This window comes from Alexandromys fortis, unplaced genomic scaffold, assembly GCF_014885135.2.
Source record: "Alexandromys fortis isolate MF-2015 unplaced genomic scaffold, M_Fortis_MF-2015_v1.1 scaffold_10, whole genome shotgun sequence".
NCBI classification, from domain to species: domain Eukaryota; kingdom Metazoa; phylum Chordata; class Mammalia; order Rodentia; family Cricetidae; genus Alexandromys; species Alexandromys fortis.
Window position 1 is genome coordinate 18,348,249 of NW_026067895.1, and position 18,702 is coordinate 18,366,950.

Genomic DNA, 18,702 nt, shown 5'->3' on the forward strand with positions numbered 1-18,702 from the left:
CACCTCCCAGGGTTAAGGATCGAATCTGGGAAAAACCACACCACTCGCGGTCGGGAGAAACCCGGAGAAGGAGCCCGAGCCAGGCCGCCCATTGGTCGCCCAGCCAGCAAGTCCCGCCCCCAGATTTGAAAGCCTTTTCCGGAAGCCCTAGCGAAGGTCCCCCGCGCGCTAGCCCAGCTCCGAGGGCTCTCCGGAAGCCCCGCCCGCTCCCAGGGTTCAGTGCGCTGCTGGCCGCCATTGTTTGAATTTGAAAACGGAGTGGTGCTATCTCTGCTCGCGGGGTTGGCGGGGGCCGGGGATGCTGCAGGTGAGGAGCTGACGCTTAGGAGGGTGACTGCTGGCACAGCGCCGAGGCTGCGACACCGCGGCAGTGTCAGCGTCGGCCGGGCTTGTCACGCTCGCCCGCGGTCTGGGAGCGGGGCTGCTGCAGGTGGTGGGGGGGCTGAGCCGCAACTTGAGGTAGTTCAGACACGCAAGACTTCAGTCTCTCTGGGCCTTGGCTTCCCGCTCTGTTAAAGGAGATGCGGGTTATATTTAAAGACATTAATACTTTCCTAGGACAGGAAAAGACTTTTGCCACATCTAGCTCTCTGAATTCCGGAGGTGAGCAGTTTCGTCCCGTGACAAGGTCTCTTTCTGGGCACAGGCCAGTCTTTTATTTTTTTTTAATTTATTTATTTATTATGTATACAATGGTCTGCCTGCATTTGTCCCTGCAGACAGAAGTTGGCACCAGATCTTATTACCGGTGGTTGTGAGCCACCGTATGGTTGAACTCAGGACCTCTGGAAGAGCAGTCAATGCTCTTAACCACTGAGCCATCTCTCCAGCCCCCCCCCCCCCGTCAGTCTTTTATGTCACGCCACTTTTATGTCACGCTAGAAAATAAGCTTATTTGGGTTTTATGTGTATATAAAGAAAATGGAAGTGGGCCAGTTTTATTTGGGCACTTGTGTTGACAGGTATTTTGAAGCCTGCCGTAAACAAATGTAGGTGGATGACTATTTCCAAATTGGGAATCTCTGTGTAGATGTTTTAGATTGTTGTTTCTTAAAAAAAAACAAAACAAACAAACAAGCAAAGAGACCGGAGAGAGGCAGCCTTTTCCCCTCTGGTATTGTTCATCTGGTAGATTTTTGTTCGTTTTGTTTTTGTTTGAAATTCTGTATAGCCTTGGCTGCCCCGGAACTCACTCTGTGGACTGGCTGGCCTCAGCCTCTGGAGTATTGAGTGTTGGGATTAAAGGAGTGAGGCCATCACTGCTTGGCACATCTGGTTGATTCTTAAAAATATTTCATTTTTTTTGGGGGGGAGGGGGGCCAGGTTTACCCTGTAGTGATTTCATGTTCAGTTCAGATTTAATACTTAAATGATAGCTTTATTCCATGTTCAGTTTAAGATTTGTGTCTGCCAGTTTCTGAATTTTGTTCTTGTCTGTCTGTCTGTCTGTCTGTCTGTCTATCTATCTATCTATCTATCTATCTATCTATCTAATCTATCTATTGTGGGGAAGTGGTTGTCTATCTATCTATCTATCTATCTATCTATCTAATCTATCTATTGTGGGGAAGTGGTTGTCCTGGCCATGGACTCCAGAGCCTCAGGTACCCAGAATTTCTCTGGTTAGAATCCAATTTTCTTTCTTTCTTTCTTTCTTTCTTTCTTTCTTTCTTTCTTTCTTTCTTTCTTTCTTTCTTTCTTTCTCTCTTCTCTCCTTCCTTCCTTCCTTCCTTCCTTCCTTCCTTCNTCGGGTGTGGACCGCTGACGCCAATCTGCTGAGAGCTTGAGGCACCTGGAAGAAGCCAGAGTAGAGGTAGAGAACCACAGGTAAATCAGTCCCTCTGGAACTAGCTCGTTTCCTAGTCGTCTACCCACAGGCAGGACCAGACCAGCAGTTCAGCTTTTCAGTCTAAAGAGCCATGTTCAGTGAGAACACACAGATTTCTCATAGTCACCGCTCACATTTGATTCAGGAGCCTATGTAACGGCCCTCAAACTCGTAGTGCTTTTACATGAATTGAAGCCTTATTAATCTCAGTATCTGTACATTTTAATATTATTCAAGAACACTGTTGTTGTTGTTTGTTTGAGGCAGGGTTTCTCTGTAGCTTTGGAGCCTGTCCTGGAACTAGCTCTTGTAGACCAGGCTGGCCTCGAACTCACAGAGATCCGCCTGCCTCTGCCTCCCCAGTGCTGGTATTAAAGGTGTGTACCACTATTGCCCAGCCCAGTCCTTTATTTTAAATGTGAAGTTTATATGCATTATTTCACTTTTTACTTAAAGTTGGAAGAATCAAATTGAAAGCCATTTTGCAAATAACTGAGTTTCAGCCCTGAGTGTTGATATTTGGTTTACAGCATTCTTGAGAAGATACTTAGTAATGAAAATAACCCAAGACCTTGATTCAACCCATATTCTCTTTGCCATTTGATTAATGAGATGAGGATTTCAGGTGGCATGAATATTTCATACTCTTCTTTCACTAATTGCATTTGTTCATGGCGTGTCTTTGGATGAATCTACCTACGAGTTGGCTCGTATGAATAGTTGTAGGTAGTGGTAAATATTAGCATATTTGGAATCTGTCAATATACTTCGGCCTTTTGTCTTTTCATAGTTTGTTGTTAGTGTAAATGAAACAGTCTAATTTTTTCTCTGATATCCAATTTCTTTGATGGGGGAAGTAGAAAACTTTAGTTTTTATATTAAGTAATCAGTTGATTTGAGACAGGGCTTTATTATATTGATCAAGCTTGCTTCAAACTCAGAGATCCACCTGCTTTTTCCTTGGAGGGGTGTTGGAACTGGGCTTAGACCATCATTCCCAACTATTTATTTATTTATTTATTATATTTATTTTTGTTTGTTTTTTGAGAAGAGATCTTTGGCTTAGCATAGACTGACCTTGGATCACCTGTATAGCTAAGATGACCTGAAACTTCTTATTTTCCTACTCCACTCTGGTGCTGAAATTGTAGACCCATGCCACCGCACCCTGTTTATTGTGCTAGGGATGGAACCCAGAACTTTGTGCATGCTAGCAAAGTAGTATACTAACTGAACTACATCGAAGTTCCCTGGAGTGTAGACTTCAAATTGTGGGTGACTCATAGACTGATGTATTATATTACACTTGTGTAAAGAGGTTACTGCTCTTCTTTCAGAATGGAATCTCATTTGAATCAAGATGGATTGCCTAGACCATCTTATGTTTTTAGTGCTGACCCAATTGCAAGACCTTCGGAAATAAATTTTGATGGCATTAAGCTTGATCTCTCTCATGAGTTTTCCTTAGTTGCTGCAAACCCTGGGGTAAGTACAATGTAAGGAAAATCCTGTTTATTGTGCTCCAGGGAAAACGTGTTTATTTCGCAAACTTTCCATAAACTTCTTATATTTAAAGCAGACTTGTATCCTGGCTTTTCAATGGAGCCCTGTACCAAGAGAAATACATAACAGTTCATTTGTTCATTTTCTTTCTTTCCTCTTCCCTCCCTCCCTCCCTCCCTCCCTCCCTCCCTCCCTCCCTCCCTCCCTCCTTTCTTTCTTTCTTTTTTTTCAAGATAGGGTTGCTTTGTGTAACAGCCCTGGCTGTCCTAGAACTTCTTTGGTAGACAAGGCTGACCTCCAACTGAGTTCCTCCTGCCTCTGCCTCCCACATGCTGGGTTTAAAGGCCTGTGCTGCCACCATCTGGCAACAGTTCATTTTTAGACAGTGGGTACCTGTATCCTAACTTGGTAGCCATCTGAAGCAAAAACATTTTCAGGTTTTATCCTTTGGTTTTTAAACTAACTGGTGGAATATTCATGTGCTTTGCTTTATTGTGGTGCTTACTTTATTGTGCTGTTCTGGAAAGAACCTGCAGTGTCTTCGTTGTCAGAGTGCACTGTGTGTGGCATGGATCCCCTGAAGAAAGGCAATCCAGGATAAGATTTTAAGGCCTATGTGGCAGCAGGAAGATCCAGCGTTTCTGATGGGTTTAACCCCAAATAGCCGTGCAAAAGTGTATTTATTGTTAATGCAAATTATTTCTCATAATGAGGTCCCTAATCTAATGTACATGTCCTACTGAAGGAGAGCATCACATGCCCCCAAGGCTCTAGTCCTTTAATATGTGTCATTTGCAATACACAATAATACAGGAGCCTCAGGTGTGCCTCAGGCTTCTTGTGATTAAAGACGTGGGATGGGCACAAAACAATTCTATAAATCACAGGAAACAATCATTTTCCCACAAGGGTTCTTCAAGGCTGAAGTACTTCTAAAAACATCTGCTCATTCTAATGTCTACTCCATACAGTGACTGCTAAATTCCTACAACATCCATTGTATGCAAAAGTTCCAAAATGCTTCTAATTAAGTAAATAACTGATATGATCATATAAAAGCAGGGTCACAGAAATCTTGAGCTGAAGATTTCCAACCTGTATGCCAGGAGATCTTCCTGACAGTAGGAAACTGAGTTTGTGAAGCATGAACAGTAAATATTGAAGTCAGGTAGTGTCAGTGCTCCAACTTCTCACAGTTATTCACCATTCTATGTAATTTATACTTTAATCAGTTTTATCAGTTTCTTCATAAAAACTCTTGGGAAGAAAATGCTTAATTAAGAATGCTTGAATCTGTGTATCGGTTTGGGGAACATTCATCATAACAGGATTGAATCTTCCAAATACTGAGCAAGATGTATCTTCCTTATTAGGGTTGGTTCTTTTTTTTTTTTTTTTTGCTTTTTTCGAGACAGGGTTTCTCTGTGGTTTTGGAGCCTGTCCTGAAACTAGCTCTTGTAGACCAGGCTGGCCTCGAACTCACAGAGATCCACCTGCCTCTGCCTCCTAAGTGCTGGGATTAAAGGCTTGTGCCACCACCGCCCGGCTAGGGTTGGTTCTTTAATTTCTTTTAGCAGTGTTTTGTATCTTTCAGTCTATAGGCCTTTTCTTGTATATTCCTATTTTGGAATTTTCTATACTCTTGTGAATGGTGTTGCTTTTTAAAATAAATCTTTAACTGTTCCATTGCAGATAGAGCAGTAATTGATTTTGCATATTAATTTGTATCATGCTGCATGTTGACCTCTAATGGTTTTAGTAACTGTTAGATTTTGTAGGTAGATGGTTGTGTATGTGAGAAGGTGTCTTCATTCCTAATTTGGGTGTGTTTTCTTTGTCTTTTTACAAATTGCACTGGGTAGAGCTATTTCTAGTGCAAGTGTAAATAATCATACGAAGACAGTTAATCTCTTAAAAATTATATTTTTAAATTTTTTTTTTTAGGCAAATCGTTTGGGATCTAAAAATTACCTCCAAGTTTGCCTTCGAATAAGACCATTCACACAGTCAGAAAAAGAACATGAGACTGAGGTTTGTGTTTAATTTACTTGGATTTTAATATTTTGTTTTCATTCAATAAATGCTACTCTTATTATTGTGTGCCTGTTTTCTAGGGCTGTGTACAAGTTCTGGACTCACAAAATGTTCTGCTGAAAGATCCCCAAAGCATCCTTGGCCAGCTAAATGAGAAGGGCTCTGCACAGATGGCACAGAAATTCAGTTTTTCTAGGGTAAGTGAGTTCTCTGGGAAACAGGGATTTGTTTGTGTGTGTGTTTGTGTGTGGTGTGAGGGAGCTATGTCGTGGACATGTAAAGCTCATATTCTATTCCTAAAGAACACCCCAGCTCCCTCTCCTTGCTCTATTTCAAAGTCATAGTTTCTTTTTTCTTTTTCCTTTCTTTTTATTTATTTATTTTTTTAAATAGGGCAAGACTTGACATGGGCTCAATTGTATAATTGTGTACAGTAGAGTGCATGTTTTATGCTCATAGAACTTCAGTCTTTGGTGCTGAGATATATACTTTTTTCCCCCTGAAGTTAAGCTGAGGTCTGTAAATATATAATTTGAAGTGAGTAAGTCACTGAATTGACCTTTTTATTCTAATTAAAAATATTTTTTAAAACTCATGAACGATTAATGGATTGACTGGGTGTGTGAGACTTTTTAGTTATTTTTTTGATTACTTGTGTCTGCCTGCCGTGCTGTGCATGGAGAAGACCTTGCAGGAGGCTTTCCTCGTCTTTATATCATGTGGTTCTCAGGGATTTAAATCAGGCTGTCAGCCTTGCTGGCAGTGCCCTTTACCCACTGAGCCCTTGCCAGTTTTGAAGTTTTTATCCTAAAAATTTATAAATACTGGTGGTAGAGATATGGTACTTATTTTGAATTAATATTTCAAAATAAATATTTAATAATTTTTAATATGAATTTTCTTAAAAGTCTTATCTTAAAAATGTTTCCTTAGGTTTTTGGACCTGAAACTTCCCAAAAAGAGTTCTTTCTGGGTTGCATTATGCAGCCAGTAAAAGACCTCTTGAAAGGACACAGTCGGCTGATCTTTACATATGGACTGACCAATTCTGGAAAAACGTATACATTTCAAGGTAAATATTGCTTATTTTGACTAGAAAAATAAACCATTAATATTCATTCAGTATTTTCATAATTACATGTTGTTATAGTTCCATCATCTAGTCCATATTTTTTATTTTACTATTTTTTCATTAAAATATATAATCACATTATTTCTTCCTTCTCCAACTCCTTTTATATCACCTCTACTGTGCCTTCTCAAATTCATTGGCTCTTTATTATTAATATAGCCTTCTGAATCTGTTAACTATTACATATATGTATATGTCTTTTTAAAATATTTTTATTTTTTTATTTTATTTTTTTGACAAAAGGTTTCTTTGTAGCTTTGGAGCCTGTCCTAGAACTAGCTCTTGTAGTTCGAATTCACAGTGATTTGCCTGCCTCTGCCTCCTGAGTGCTGCTGTTAAAGGTGTGCACCACCACCATCAAGCATATGTATATATTTTTAGGGCTTTAAAAAATTAATATTAAAAAGTACCAGAGCTGGAGGTGTTGGTGTAATCCCATCATTTAGGAGTCAGAGGCAGGATAGTCTGATCTACATAGTGAGTTCTACTCTAGCCAGAGCGACTTGATGAGACCGTGTCTTAGAAAGCAAAAACAAAATCAAAGTATTGGTTTAATTATGCCGTGCTTGTACATACATGTCATTATAATTTGTTCTTTTCATTTCCCCTTATTTCAGTTCTCCATTCCCCCAATCCTTCCTCTTCTCGTCCTCTTCCTCCTTGCAAAAGTCTTTCCTTCTGGCTTCATATTGTATATATACACATACCCACATACACACACTTACTATGTATATACATATTTATTATGTATAGAAAACACACACCCACACACCATGTTCCATAGACTGCTCTTTTTGCCTTCCCTTAGTATCGCTTCTCCTCTTCCTCCTTTAGTGATGTTCTCCCTCTGTCTTTCTCAGTTTAAATCTAGATTCTGCATATGAGAGGAAATAGTTTCTGCATTTGACTTATTTCCCCAGCATACTGGTATTCAGGTCTGTTTGCTTTGTTGCTTGGCAAGCACTTTCAAATTGTACTCTCTCCCCTGTCCTGGAACATGAATGGGGGTCCCTGATAAACCTGGAGGGGAGGAATGGAAGGGCAAGAGACACGAGAAATGACAGCAAGACAGGCTTTCTGATCAAGCTGCAAATTTTATTTTTTCTCATATAGCAAACAGGCAGGGGAGAAGGTAGGGTGTCAGGAAAGTCCAGTCTGTTGGAATTCAGGTCTGGAAGGTCTCTGGCTGAGAGAAAGAGATATTAACTAACAAATGAAATGCTGATTGCTTTCTAAAGCCTGGAGCCTGCAGGTCTTGCAGGGAGACAAGATTTCCTAGGCCCAGAATTTACCCTGCAGAGGTGATAGAGGTGAATATTTTACTTGTGACCTTAAGATGGCATAAACAAAATACAGGTCTTTGCTTCTGGCACTCCCCGAGCTGTATTCTATTCTTTTCTTGTTCAAACTCTTCTTGGACACACAGGGAAAACTAGCTAGTCATCTTGTTATCCCTTCAGTTTTTTAAACATGTCATATATATAGCTGATAGTTTTTATTTTTTTCTTTTTTTAAAAATTATTTATTTATTATGTATACAATATTCTGTCTGTGTGTGTGCCTGCAGGCCAGAAGAGGGCACCAGACCTCATTACAGATGGTTGTGAGCCACCATGTGGTTGCTGGGAATTGAACTCAGGACCTTTGGAAGAGCAGGCAATGCTCTTAACCTCTGAGCCATCTCTCCATCCCCCAAGCTGATAGTTTTTAATTCAGATATATGTATAAAATTATTTTATACATGTTAAGAGAGGGAAATATTGTTAAGAATTAATATATATTCTAGAGAATTAAGCCTGGAATAAATATTTCATTTTGTAACTATGGGTGATAGGAAATAAATATTAAGACTAGATCTGAATGTAAAATTTCAGGATATTGAATCAGAATATGTTGATAATAAACTAAAGACTAAAATAATAGAAAACTAATAATTCCTTAACTTCTTGCATTTTCCCTTTTTTAACTTTATCAAAGGTGCTTTTTAAATTCAAAAACATTGCCCTTTTCCTGTCTTTTTATAGGCACAGAGGAAAACATTGGCATTCTTCCTAGAACACTGAATGTATTGTTTGATAGTCTTCAGGAACGACTTTATACGAAGATGAACTTCAAGCCACATAGATGTAGAGACTACTTAAGGCTATCATCTGACCAAGAGAAAGAGGAAGGTGCTAACAAAAGTGCGTTGCTGCGGCAAGTTAAAGAGGTACACCAGGATTTTAGTACAGAAAATAGCAAAGTCATGGAAATTTTTTGAAAACTTTCATGATAATTTTAGCTTGTTTGTCTGTGTTTGGTCATGGTTTTTTTTTTTTATATTTAAGGCAGCAAATGGCAATACTAAATAGAAATGTAAACTATAGTGGTCTTTTTTTGTTATAGAATTAGTATTATGCTTTTAAAATATTTATAAAACATTTGAAAATAATAAAAACGAAAAATTTTAAAAATAATGTAGGAAAGGAAAAGTGAATATTTGGGACATTTTGATTTCTTGAGAGACTCCCTTTTTAGTTCAGCAGATCTCACCTTTGCAATCTTCCTGCCTTTGCCTCCTGAGTGCTAGATTTACTGAGTGCACCTCATACCTGTCACATGCAGAGGGTTTCTGTCTCTGAATGGATATACACAGTCATATGTAGCTACTTTCACATTTGATTTTTCTGATACTGGTTAGATCCAGGTCTCATGTATGCTAGGCAAGCACTCTCATTGACCTACATTTTTGCTCCCTCTTTGTTATATATACAGTTTTTTTCTTTTAATCAGTAGTGAAATCTTATTCTTTTTAAAATAACCTAATTTCTCACTAAACATCAAAATACCAAATAATCCAGTTAAAAAATGGGGTACAGATCCAAACAGAATTCTCAACAGAAGACTCTCAAATGATCAAAATATACTTAAAGAATTGTTCAACATCTGTAGTAATCAGTGAAATGCAAATTGAAGTGACTCTGAGGTACCATTTTACACCTGTCAGGATGGCTAAGATCAAAACACTAATGACAGCTTATATTGGAGAGGATGTAGAGAAAGGGAACAGTTTTACTGCTGGTGGGAGTGCAAATTGGTACAGCTACTTTGGAAATCAGTATGGCAGTTTCTCTCAAAATCTGCTTCAGGACCCAGCTATACCACTCTTAGACATATATCCAAAGGGTTCTCAGTCATACCACAAGGACACTTGCTCAGCTATGTTCCTAGCCATATTATTCACAATAGCCTGAACCTGGAAAAAACCTAATGCCCCTCAGCTAAAGAAAAGATGGGGAAAATGTGGTACATTTGCACAATGGAGTCCTGTTGTAGGAGGCTGCTTGTTTGTTTCCTGGCCGCCCAGACTCCCGAAATAACCACACAGAAACTGTGTTAATTAAATCACTGCTTGGCCTATTAGCTCTCTAGCTTCTTATTGGCTAGCTCTTACATCTTAATTTAACCCATTTCTATCAGTCTGTGTATCACCATGTGGCTGTTGCTTACCAGCAAGGTTCCGTCTTTGCCTTCTGGAGAAGGTACTTGGCTTCTCCTGACGCCTCCTTCTTTCTCCCAGCATTCAGTTTAGTTTTTCCTGCCTAGCGCTATGCTGCCAAGGCAGTTTATTTGGTCATTAACCAATAAATGCAGCACATATAGAAAGACCTCCCACATCAGAGTACTACTCAACTGTAAAAAACAATGACCTCATGAAATTCGTAGACAAATGGATGGAACTAGGAAAAAAAATCATCCTGAGTGAGGGAACCCAGACCCAGAAAGACAAACACAGTATGTACTCAGTCATAAGTGGATACTAGGAATAATATACTGGATAACCAACTTACAAATCTGCAGTCCCAGAGAGGCTAGAGAACAAGGAGGGCCCAAAGAGGGATGGATGGATGGATTTCTCTGGGAAGGGGAATTAGAAGAGATCTTCTGGGTTAACCAGGGGCTGGGAGTAGAGGGGGTAGGGGAGATGGGAATTTGAGGGAGCTATTGGGCAAGCAGTTGGACTGGCTGGGCACTGGAGGCAGGTTGGGATGGGAATAAAGAAAGACATTTGATGTGGGTGGGTATTTTGGGATTAGGGAGAAACCTGTTGCCAGGGAAACTCCCAGGAATCCACAAGAATGATCCCAGCTAAGACTTCTAGCAACAGTAGAGAGGGTGACTGAACTAGCCATCTACTATAATCAGATTGGTGATTACTTTAAGTGTCATCAGAGAGCCTTCATCCAGTAACTGAAGCAGATCCACAGACAAGCACTGGGCCAAGTTTCAGGAGTCCTGAAGAAAGGGAGAAGGGATTGTAGTAGCCAGGGGTTGGTCTTGTTAGTTATTGGCCAGTCAGCTTCTGTATTAAACCAATCACAGTGATATATATATATATATATATTCACATTCTTAGTACGCTAAATCATTGGTGTCTATTAGCAGTTAGGTCAGTGTGTTTTACTTCCTTTAAAAAAAATCAGCTTGAAAAACTAATTGTATATTGTTGAACTTATTATAAGCAGTGCTTTGCTTCAGTGAGGGAATGTTCTATTTCAGGTGTATTTCCTGTTACTTTCTCCAGACTGAGTTTAACAATGGGTACTTTATTTTTCTTCTGTGGACACAGTTTCACTATGTAGTCTTGGCTAGTCCTCTTCTCTCAGTCTTCTGCCTTAGCTCCCTGGTGCTGGGGTCACAAGCATGTGCCCCAACCCTTGGCCCTGGGAGCTATTTACTAGTCTGCAGATAGTCACTTAACAATGGTTTTAACTCAGCTTTAGTTTGTTTCTTTATTAATGAGATGTTTAGGGCATCTTAGAATTTTTTCTCTGAGTTTTCAGGTGTCATTTACCATTTGATTTATACTTTTTGTTTTTAAGAACTCATTTGTTAAAATGTAAGTCATAAGGGCTGTAGAGACAAGGTATAGAGCCAAACAGGCTTTTTTAGCACATCAGTTCCTGAAATTACCCATTAATTCACTGATTAATGGATGAATTAATCCACAAGGTCAAAGCAGTTGTAATCTTTACACATAGAAGCAACTTATCTTAATTAAATGTAGGGAAAATAATTAAATGAGCATACTTATATATATATTTGCAGATATTTCTGGTTGTCATAGATAATGCAAGAATATCTTATTTGATACTTTGCCAATTTTCTTATGAGATTCTATTGTTCAATTAGAAAGTAAGCTATAAGCAGGGATCATTGTATTACGTAGTTGAAAGATTATAATTAGTTGGTGGCTTAGTTGGATAGGTAATTAATATCTCAGTTATTTAACTTTAACAAAAATGCTTTAAAACTCTTTTCTAGGTTACCATACATAATGACAGTTATGACATTCTTTGTGGTAAGGATTCTTTTCTCACCTTGTTAATTTGCTCATCATGAAATATATTTGGCAGGGTTTAATATCAAAATCTCTCCTAGTGTTAATTTTTGATGATGTGGTTTCTACAAAGTGTTAGAAAGCTATATGAACTGTGAGTAGATGCAAAGTTTCATTTGAGTTCAGTATCACAGATGTATTCCTTGACTCTAATATTGAAATTGTGAATTGTTCCTATTTTTCTTTGTCTTTTGCATTAATTTATATTTGATTCCTTCAAAATAAAAAGATAAGATTAAAAGAAACTAAACTTTGATTGCCACAAATAGTTGTTCCTTTCCTCCCTAAAATGTTTTAATGTAGATGGTAAAGAAATGAAAGAGTCTAGGTATTATATTAAGTTCTATATTTTTGTTTTTTGTTTTTTTTTTTAGTCAGGGTCTTAATTTCATGCTTTTTTTTTTTGTTATAGGAAGTTTAACAAACTCTTTGACTATCCCAGAAGAATCCATGAACAATTGTGACCAATCTAGCCTGAATGTGGACAATATAAAATATTCTGTGTGGGTTTCTTTTTTTGAGATTTACAATGAAAGTATTTATGATTTGTTTGTTCCTGTATCATCTAAATTCCAAAAGAGAAAGATGCTACGCCTTTCCCAAGATGTAAAGGGCTATTCTTTTATTAAAGGTACATCAGCGAACATTGTTTTAATTTTATTGTTTCAAAGTTCACTTCTAATTTTGTGATAGCTATAGGCAACAGAAATGAAATATTTTTTATCCATTTTTAACATCAAGAAAATGAGTTTGTGCTTTGGAAATATTTTTTATGTTTATTATAATTGAGTAGAGGGGGTCTGGCATGATACTGTGTTTGCTTGAATGTTAATTACATTGTTGGTGTAAATGCAGGTTGTTCTAATACTTATTATTCTACTTTGTATTTGGAAATTTAAAATATTACTAGTCTAACATGTGAGCTTACATAACTTAAATATAAATGTCTTGCCTTATGTTTACATGTCTTGTGGAGTAAGGAGTAGCTTAGTTGACTCTCTAGGATGGGTGACCAAAAGAAAGATTTTATATGGTACTAGGTAAATACTTTGCAATGATCATACTGTAGTACAAATGTTACATTTTTATAAACTAGTGCATATCTTCTTTATTAAAGATCTGCAGTGGATCCAGGTATCTGATTCTAAAGAAGCATACAGACTTTTAAAACTAGGAGTGAAGCATCAGAGTGTTGCCTTCACAAAACTGAACAATGCTTCTAGTAGAAGGTAAGTAGTGGGCCCTCAGGGACAACCCCAGGCAAGGACAGTACTCTGTGCAAATGTAGTAGCTGATTTTAGGTAGATGTGGCCAGTAGGTTCTCAGAGATGTTCTGTGAATTCGTAGGCATGATAAAAAGGACTAGACACTTATTTGAACAGTAGGTTTCCCAATTTGCAGGATGTTTTTGAGGTATTATTTTTACTCTTCCTTTATGTCAGTGCCCTAGATTATTTTCCCAGCTGCTTAAAGTAGTCTTTCTCTCTATCTTTCCCTGGCATATGTACTTTTTGAAAAATTATTCGGGTCATACTCTCAAATTGTTAAGGAATAATGTTTGTGATGAGTGGGATTGGGGTCAGAGACAGAACGAGCTTTGGCAGGGAGATGCTTAAAGTACTTTGTCTTAAGGAGGAAAGGTGAGATGGTTGTGGGGTGGTACTGTGATCTACAGCAGCCTGTGTATAGGCAGATTTATGTTTTGCTTTTGTATTTTCAAAAACTATATCTGTTCACAACAACGTTCTCACTAATAGTATGATATCTGCAAGAAAATTCTTGTTTTCCCCCCAAAGTCATGGAGATTGACCCCAGGATCTCATGTGTGCTAGCCAGGTACTCTACTCCTGACTTAAATCCATCTCCAATCATCTTTTTACTTTTTATTTTCTAAACAGGGTCTCACTTAATAGCCCAGGCTGGCCTTGAACTTTAGATCTTTTTGCTTTCTCCTGATAGCTGCATACTGAGTCGTTATTACACATGATTTTATTAATAGAAATGGAGTCCTAAAAGGGGAAGGTTTGAGGGAAAGTGATACAGTGACACTAGACAATTGGGCAAGTGTATGACAGTGCAGTAGGGGCTGGCATATCTGGCAGCTAGTTGTGAAATGTATCCCTGGTAGATGATATATTAAACTTGTCCGTTTAGGTGCTTGTCTCCTGTAGAATACATGCGTTGGAATGGAGCGATAATACTTGGTCTTTGTTTCTTCTTTTAGTCACAGCATATTTACTATTAGAATATTGCAGATAGAAGATTCTGAAATGCCTCGTGTAACTCGAGTTAGTGAGTAAGTTGAACATTCTTTAAATTGCAGTTATTTTGAATCATTTTGAAAAATTTTATAGTAACCTTTTTTTGATTTAGATTGTCTTTATGTGATCTCGCTGGTTCAGAACGAAGCATGAAGACACAAAATGAAGGTGAAAGGTTAAGAGAGGCTGGGAATATCAACACTTCCTTATTGACTCTGGGAAAGTGTATCAGTGTTTTGAAGAACAGTGAAAAGTCAAAGTAAGTGTCAGTATAAATATCAAACTCTTTAAATTTTAAACTTTGCTTTTTTTTAGAAAGTACTTTCTGAAAACCTGTTTCTTACACAGTGTCTGTAATGATTATTTTCTACAGCAGGTATACACTGATGCTTTAGAAAACATGTCTCTGTGATGTTGATTCAGCCAGCATCTCAAGCTTCTTTGTGTGTGTCCTTGAGACAAGGTCTCCTGTAGCCCGGGCTAGCCTTGAACTCAGTGTGCACTGAGGATGACCCTCAACATGTGGTCCTTCTGCTTTTCACTTCTCACGTGCGATTCCAGATTTGTACCACTACATGTTCTTTAGAGTAAACTCAGAGCCTTATGTGTGCGAGCTGGGTAGCCACTCTGCTAGCTGAGCTACACCCCAGTGTGTAACCACTTTATTTTTAAGTGATAGATTGTATGCATTCTTGTAGAAGTGACAGTTTACAGCATATCTCTTTAAGCTGATTAAATGATAGATTAATTAGCCTTCACAACTTTAGTTAGGTATTTTATGATGTGTGCCATAGAATTATATATTATAGGGAGTACCGTTCAGTTAGTTGTGGCTTTTACATTTTGCGTAGTAGATTATTGTATTATTCTTAGCAGTATTTCTTAAAATAGACTATTATAAGGGTAAGTAATTAAACAAATTTTATTAGCAGCCCAACTAAAGTATTTGTTTCTTTAGTATGGGGAGTCAATTTTGGGGCCCAGCCCATGTAGGCAGAGAACTAATGCTGAGCCATATTTCTAGTCCTACATGAAATTTATTCTAACTTGCCATGTTTTCAAATTTTCTCATAGGTTTCAACAGCATGTGCCTTTCCGGGAAAGTAAACTGACCCACTATTTCCAAAGTTTTTTCAATGGCAAAGGGAAAATATGTATGATCATCAATATTAGTCAGTGTTGTTCTGCGTATGATGAAACACTCAATGTTTTGAAGTTCTCAACCATAGCTCAAAAGGTAAATGTATTTGGATTGGTGCTAAGCTTATGAACATCTCATAGACTATTAACCACTTTCCTTGAAACAGCAAGTGTTTGGGTTTTGTTTTGTTTACTTTGCCTTTTATTTTTTGAGATAGGCTCTCTGTAGCCCAGCCTGGCCTTGCAGTTGCAGCATCCCCCTGCCTTTGCTTTTTCAGTGTGAAACTACAAGTGTGTGCTACTGTGCCTGAGTAATGGTTTTGTGAAATAAGTAATGTTTTGTATGTTACTGTAAGCCTAGGAAATATTTGAAGATAAAATTATAATACTTTAATTAACTAGAAAGACATAGAAAAAATTTAATGTTGTTCCTAAAGGAATAAAATGACATTTAATACTAAATATTGATTATAAGCATAAATTATAGCTCATAGTAATTTTGGAATGAATTGTCCACTCTACTGTTCATCTGGCTTAGGAGTGATGGTCTTAAGAAAGCCTTTGCTATAGATGGTTTAAAGAATGCAGGAAGGCACGTTGACCTGTAGATTGTATGCAAAGTAGACTTTTCTTCCCAGAAAGTTCATTTAGTAATTCTTTTTATTAAATGTTTGTTTGCATAGAAAGAGAGAGAGGGAAGGTCACTGGTTGCTTCTCCGATCATTTAGGTTCTTACCCTAATATCTGGCTCCCAAGTTTTTATTGATAAAGAATAATCAGATAACTGGTACAACTTGACTAATTTATTTATTTATTTATTGGTTTATTGGTTTTTCGAGACTGGGTTTCTCTGTAGCTTTTGGAGCCTGTCCCAGCACTTGCTCTGTAGACCAGATTGGCCTTGAACTCACAGAGATCCACCTGCCTCTGCCTCCCGAGTGCTGGGATTAAAGGCATGCACCCATCACTACCCAGCCAATTTTACTAATTTATAAAGTTGTTTTTATTTGGTTGGGTGAAGTGGTACCTATAACCCCAGCATTTGGAGGCAGAGAGGCAGGTGGTCTCTTAAGTTCTGGGCAGACTGGTGCTAAACAGAGAGAACCTGTCTCAAACAATTACTTTAGAGAAAACGTTCTTGTCTTTCCACTTGTAAACACCACATTGGATATTTTAACAGGTGTATGTTCCAGATGCTTTAAGTTCTTCTCAAGAGAAATCTTTTGAGTCCATCAAATCTTCTCAAGATGTATCAGTAGACAATAATTTAGATAGTAAAATACTAAATGTTAAAAGAACCACTGTTTCATGGGAAAATAGTCTAGAAGATCTGGTTGAAAATGAAGATTTGGTTGAGGATTTAGAAAAAAGTGAAGAAACACAGAACACGGAAACTGAACTTACTGATGAAGATATAGATAAAACGTTAGAGGAATATAGAATCTTCAAAAGTAACCAGAACGAGGTATGTGTTAAGATCTCTGTGCTTGGTTATTTTTTTCTGAAATTAGGCTTCATTCTTGAGACTCTTTTTGTGTATGTGTGTGATCATTTGATTGTGTGCATGTAGAGATCAGATCAATATCAAATGTGTGTGGGGGGTCAGAGAACATCTTTGTGGAGTAGATTCTTTACTTCCTGGGATCTGCCTGTCTTCCCACCACTGCTGGAATTTACATATGTGTGCTGTGCTTAGCTTCTTATGTGGGTGCCTGGGATTTTTAATTCAAAATGAGTATATGAGACTACTTTACAAATAAGTATTTCAGCCTACCCCTCTGTTTTGGATTTTGAGATAGGGTCTTGCTCTGGGGCCCTGGTTGGCTTAGAGCATGCATTGTTGTCCACTCTGGCCCCAGAACTGCCATCATCCTCTTGTTCCTATCTCCCATGTGAAGATGTTACAGGTGCACTCAACCACACTCAGTTTTTCTTCCTAAGTCGTGCTGGAATTCAACTCAAGGTTTTACATCTGCTAGTTAAGTGCTGTACTGAGCATATGCACAGTATATGCTTGGAAAGAGTGGGTGTGTAAGTCAGAAGACAACTCATGACAGTCAGCCCTCTTCTTCCAGCATGGGGGTTCTGGAGGCTGGACTCAGGTTGTCAGGCTTGTCACCAAACACCTTTACCTACTGAGCCATCTTGATTAACCCCAGGGATTCTGTTTCTTCAAAAAAAAAAAAAAATCTTGCTAAGTACATAAAGTTTAATAATTTTTGGGTGGATTGTATTCAGATACAGTTCATGCATTAAATTATGTTCATTCTAAACTTTGGATCATGAGTTGTTCCTCTACTATATATAGAGTCCTCATACCCTTGTCTTAGGAACAGGGCTTTTGTAGTAAACTGTAAACTGATTAGCTGTGTTTCTGGGTATAATTTAATGTCTTGGCATGATGTATGTCACAATGCTTGCATGTAGATGAATGATGTATTAAGTTAAATGTTCTCATTTGAATAATTAGCATCATTGTCCTAGAAAGCTCTCATGTTGGGAAGTAGTGAGAGTTTAAGATGCCATTTACCATGTGATCAGACCTTATTTTCTTTCTCTCTCTTTTTATAAAATATTGTATTCTTGAGAACAGCTAGAAGACAGAGATTTCCAAGGCATTGCTGTTCTTACACATTTTTTTTTATTGTGTAAATAAATATATCTGTGACTTCAGGAGTTACCAGGCAGGTATGAGTTGTCAGGCATGGATGCTGGGAATTGAATTCAGGTCCTCTGGAAAAGAAGTGTGTTCTTAACTGTTTGAACTGTCTTTCCAGCCTTAGACCTTGTTTTCTCTGTAATCGTCTTCCTCAGTGATGACATGCCTGTTGATAGTCTTGTTTTAGCTTATCTTGTTGTGTCATAGTTGGGCTTGTTATTAAAGTTTCTGATTCTAGTGGGGGAGGGCGGAAAGTCTAAAAATTAAGGAAAAGGATTTAATGGTGTAGCTTACTGAAGGCAATAGTAGGTATTTTCAAGAAAAAAATTCGCCAATATTTTGTTAAATACTTTTTAAAAAAAATGGTATGGAGCTTTGCACGTGCTAGGCACACTCTAGCCCTGGGATACGTCCTCAGTGCTAATACTTGATTTTCAAAAAGAGAAATGAGGCTTCCTACTCTTGGATCAATTTGAAGTATACTACCTTTTTACTCAGTGAACATAAATTGCATTTTAATTAGATGATAGATACCTTAAAATTATAATAAAATTTGTTGATAGTAGCGTGTTTATACTTAGAATTTATTTAGTTAGAATAGCCAACAAGGATTTTTTTTTTAAATCGACATTATTTGATGTTAAAAAACAGTAAGAATAAGTTATTGGGATAGTAAGGAGAGAGTTCATTTGATAAGTACTTGCTACCTGAGCATGAGTAACTGAGTTATCTTCAGAATCAGTTAAAAAAAAAAAAGCCTAGCAT

The 18,702-nt window shown here is 37.9% G+C and overlaps 1 protein-coding gene across 3 annotated transcripts in view; it reads left to right on the plus strand.

Moving 5' to 3' along the window:
- Positions 1-201: 201 nt before the first annotated feature.
- The window catches only part of Kif20b (kinesin family member 20B), a 53,274-nt gene continuing 34,773 nt past the window's right edge, over positions 202-18,702 (plus strand). For all 3 annotated transcript variants that reach the window (XM_050160029.1, XM_050160031.1, XM_050160040.1), the window contains exons 1-13: positions 202-307; positions 3,166-3,313; positions 5,276-5,362; positions 5,446-5,562; positions 6,299-6,437; positions 8,522-8,706; positions 11,802-11,838; positions 12,290-12,508; positions 12,995-13,106; positions 14,102-14,173; positions 14,251-14,397; positions 15,213-15,375; positions 16,459-16,743. In XM_050160029.1, coding sequence (XP_050015986.1) covers positions 3,167-3,313; positions 5,276-5,362; positions 5,446-5,562; positions 6,299-6,437; positions 8,522-8,706; positions 11,802-11,838; positions 12,290-12,508; positions 12,995-13,106; positions 14,102-14,173; positions 14,251-14,397; positions 15,213-15,375; positions 16,459-16,743 — 1,710 coding nt within the window. In that variant the 5' untranslated portion in view covers positions 202-307; position 3,166. The remainder of the gene's footprint in view (positions 308-3,165; positions 3,314-5,275; positions 5,363-5,445; positions 5,563-6,298; positions 6,438-8,521; positions 8,707-11,801; positions 11,839-12,289; positions 12,509-12,994; positions 13,107-14,101; positions 14,174-14,250; positions 14,398-15,212; positions 15,376-16,458; positions 16,744-18,702) is intronic.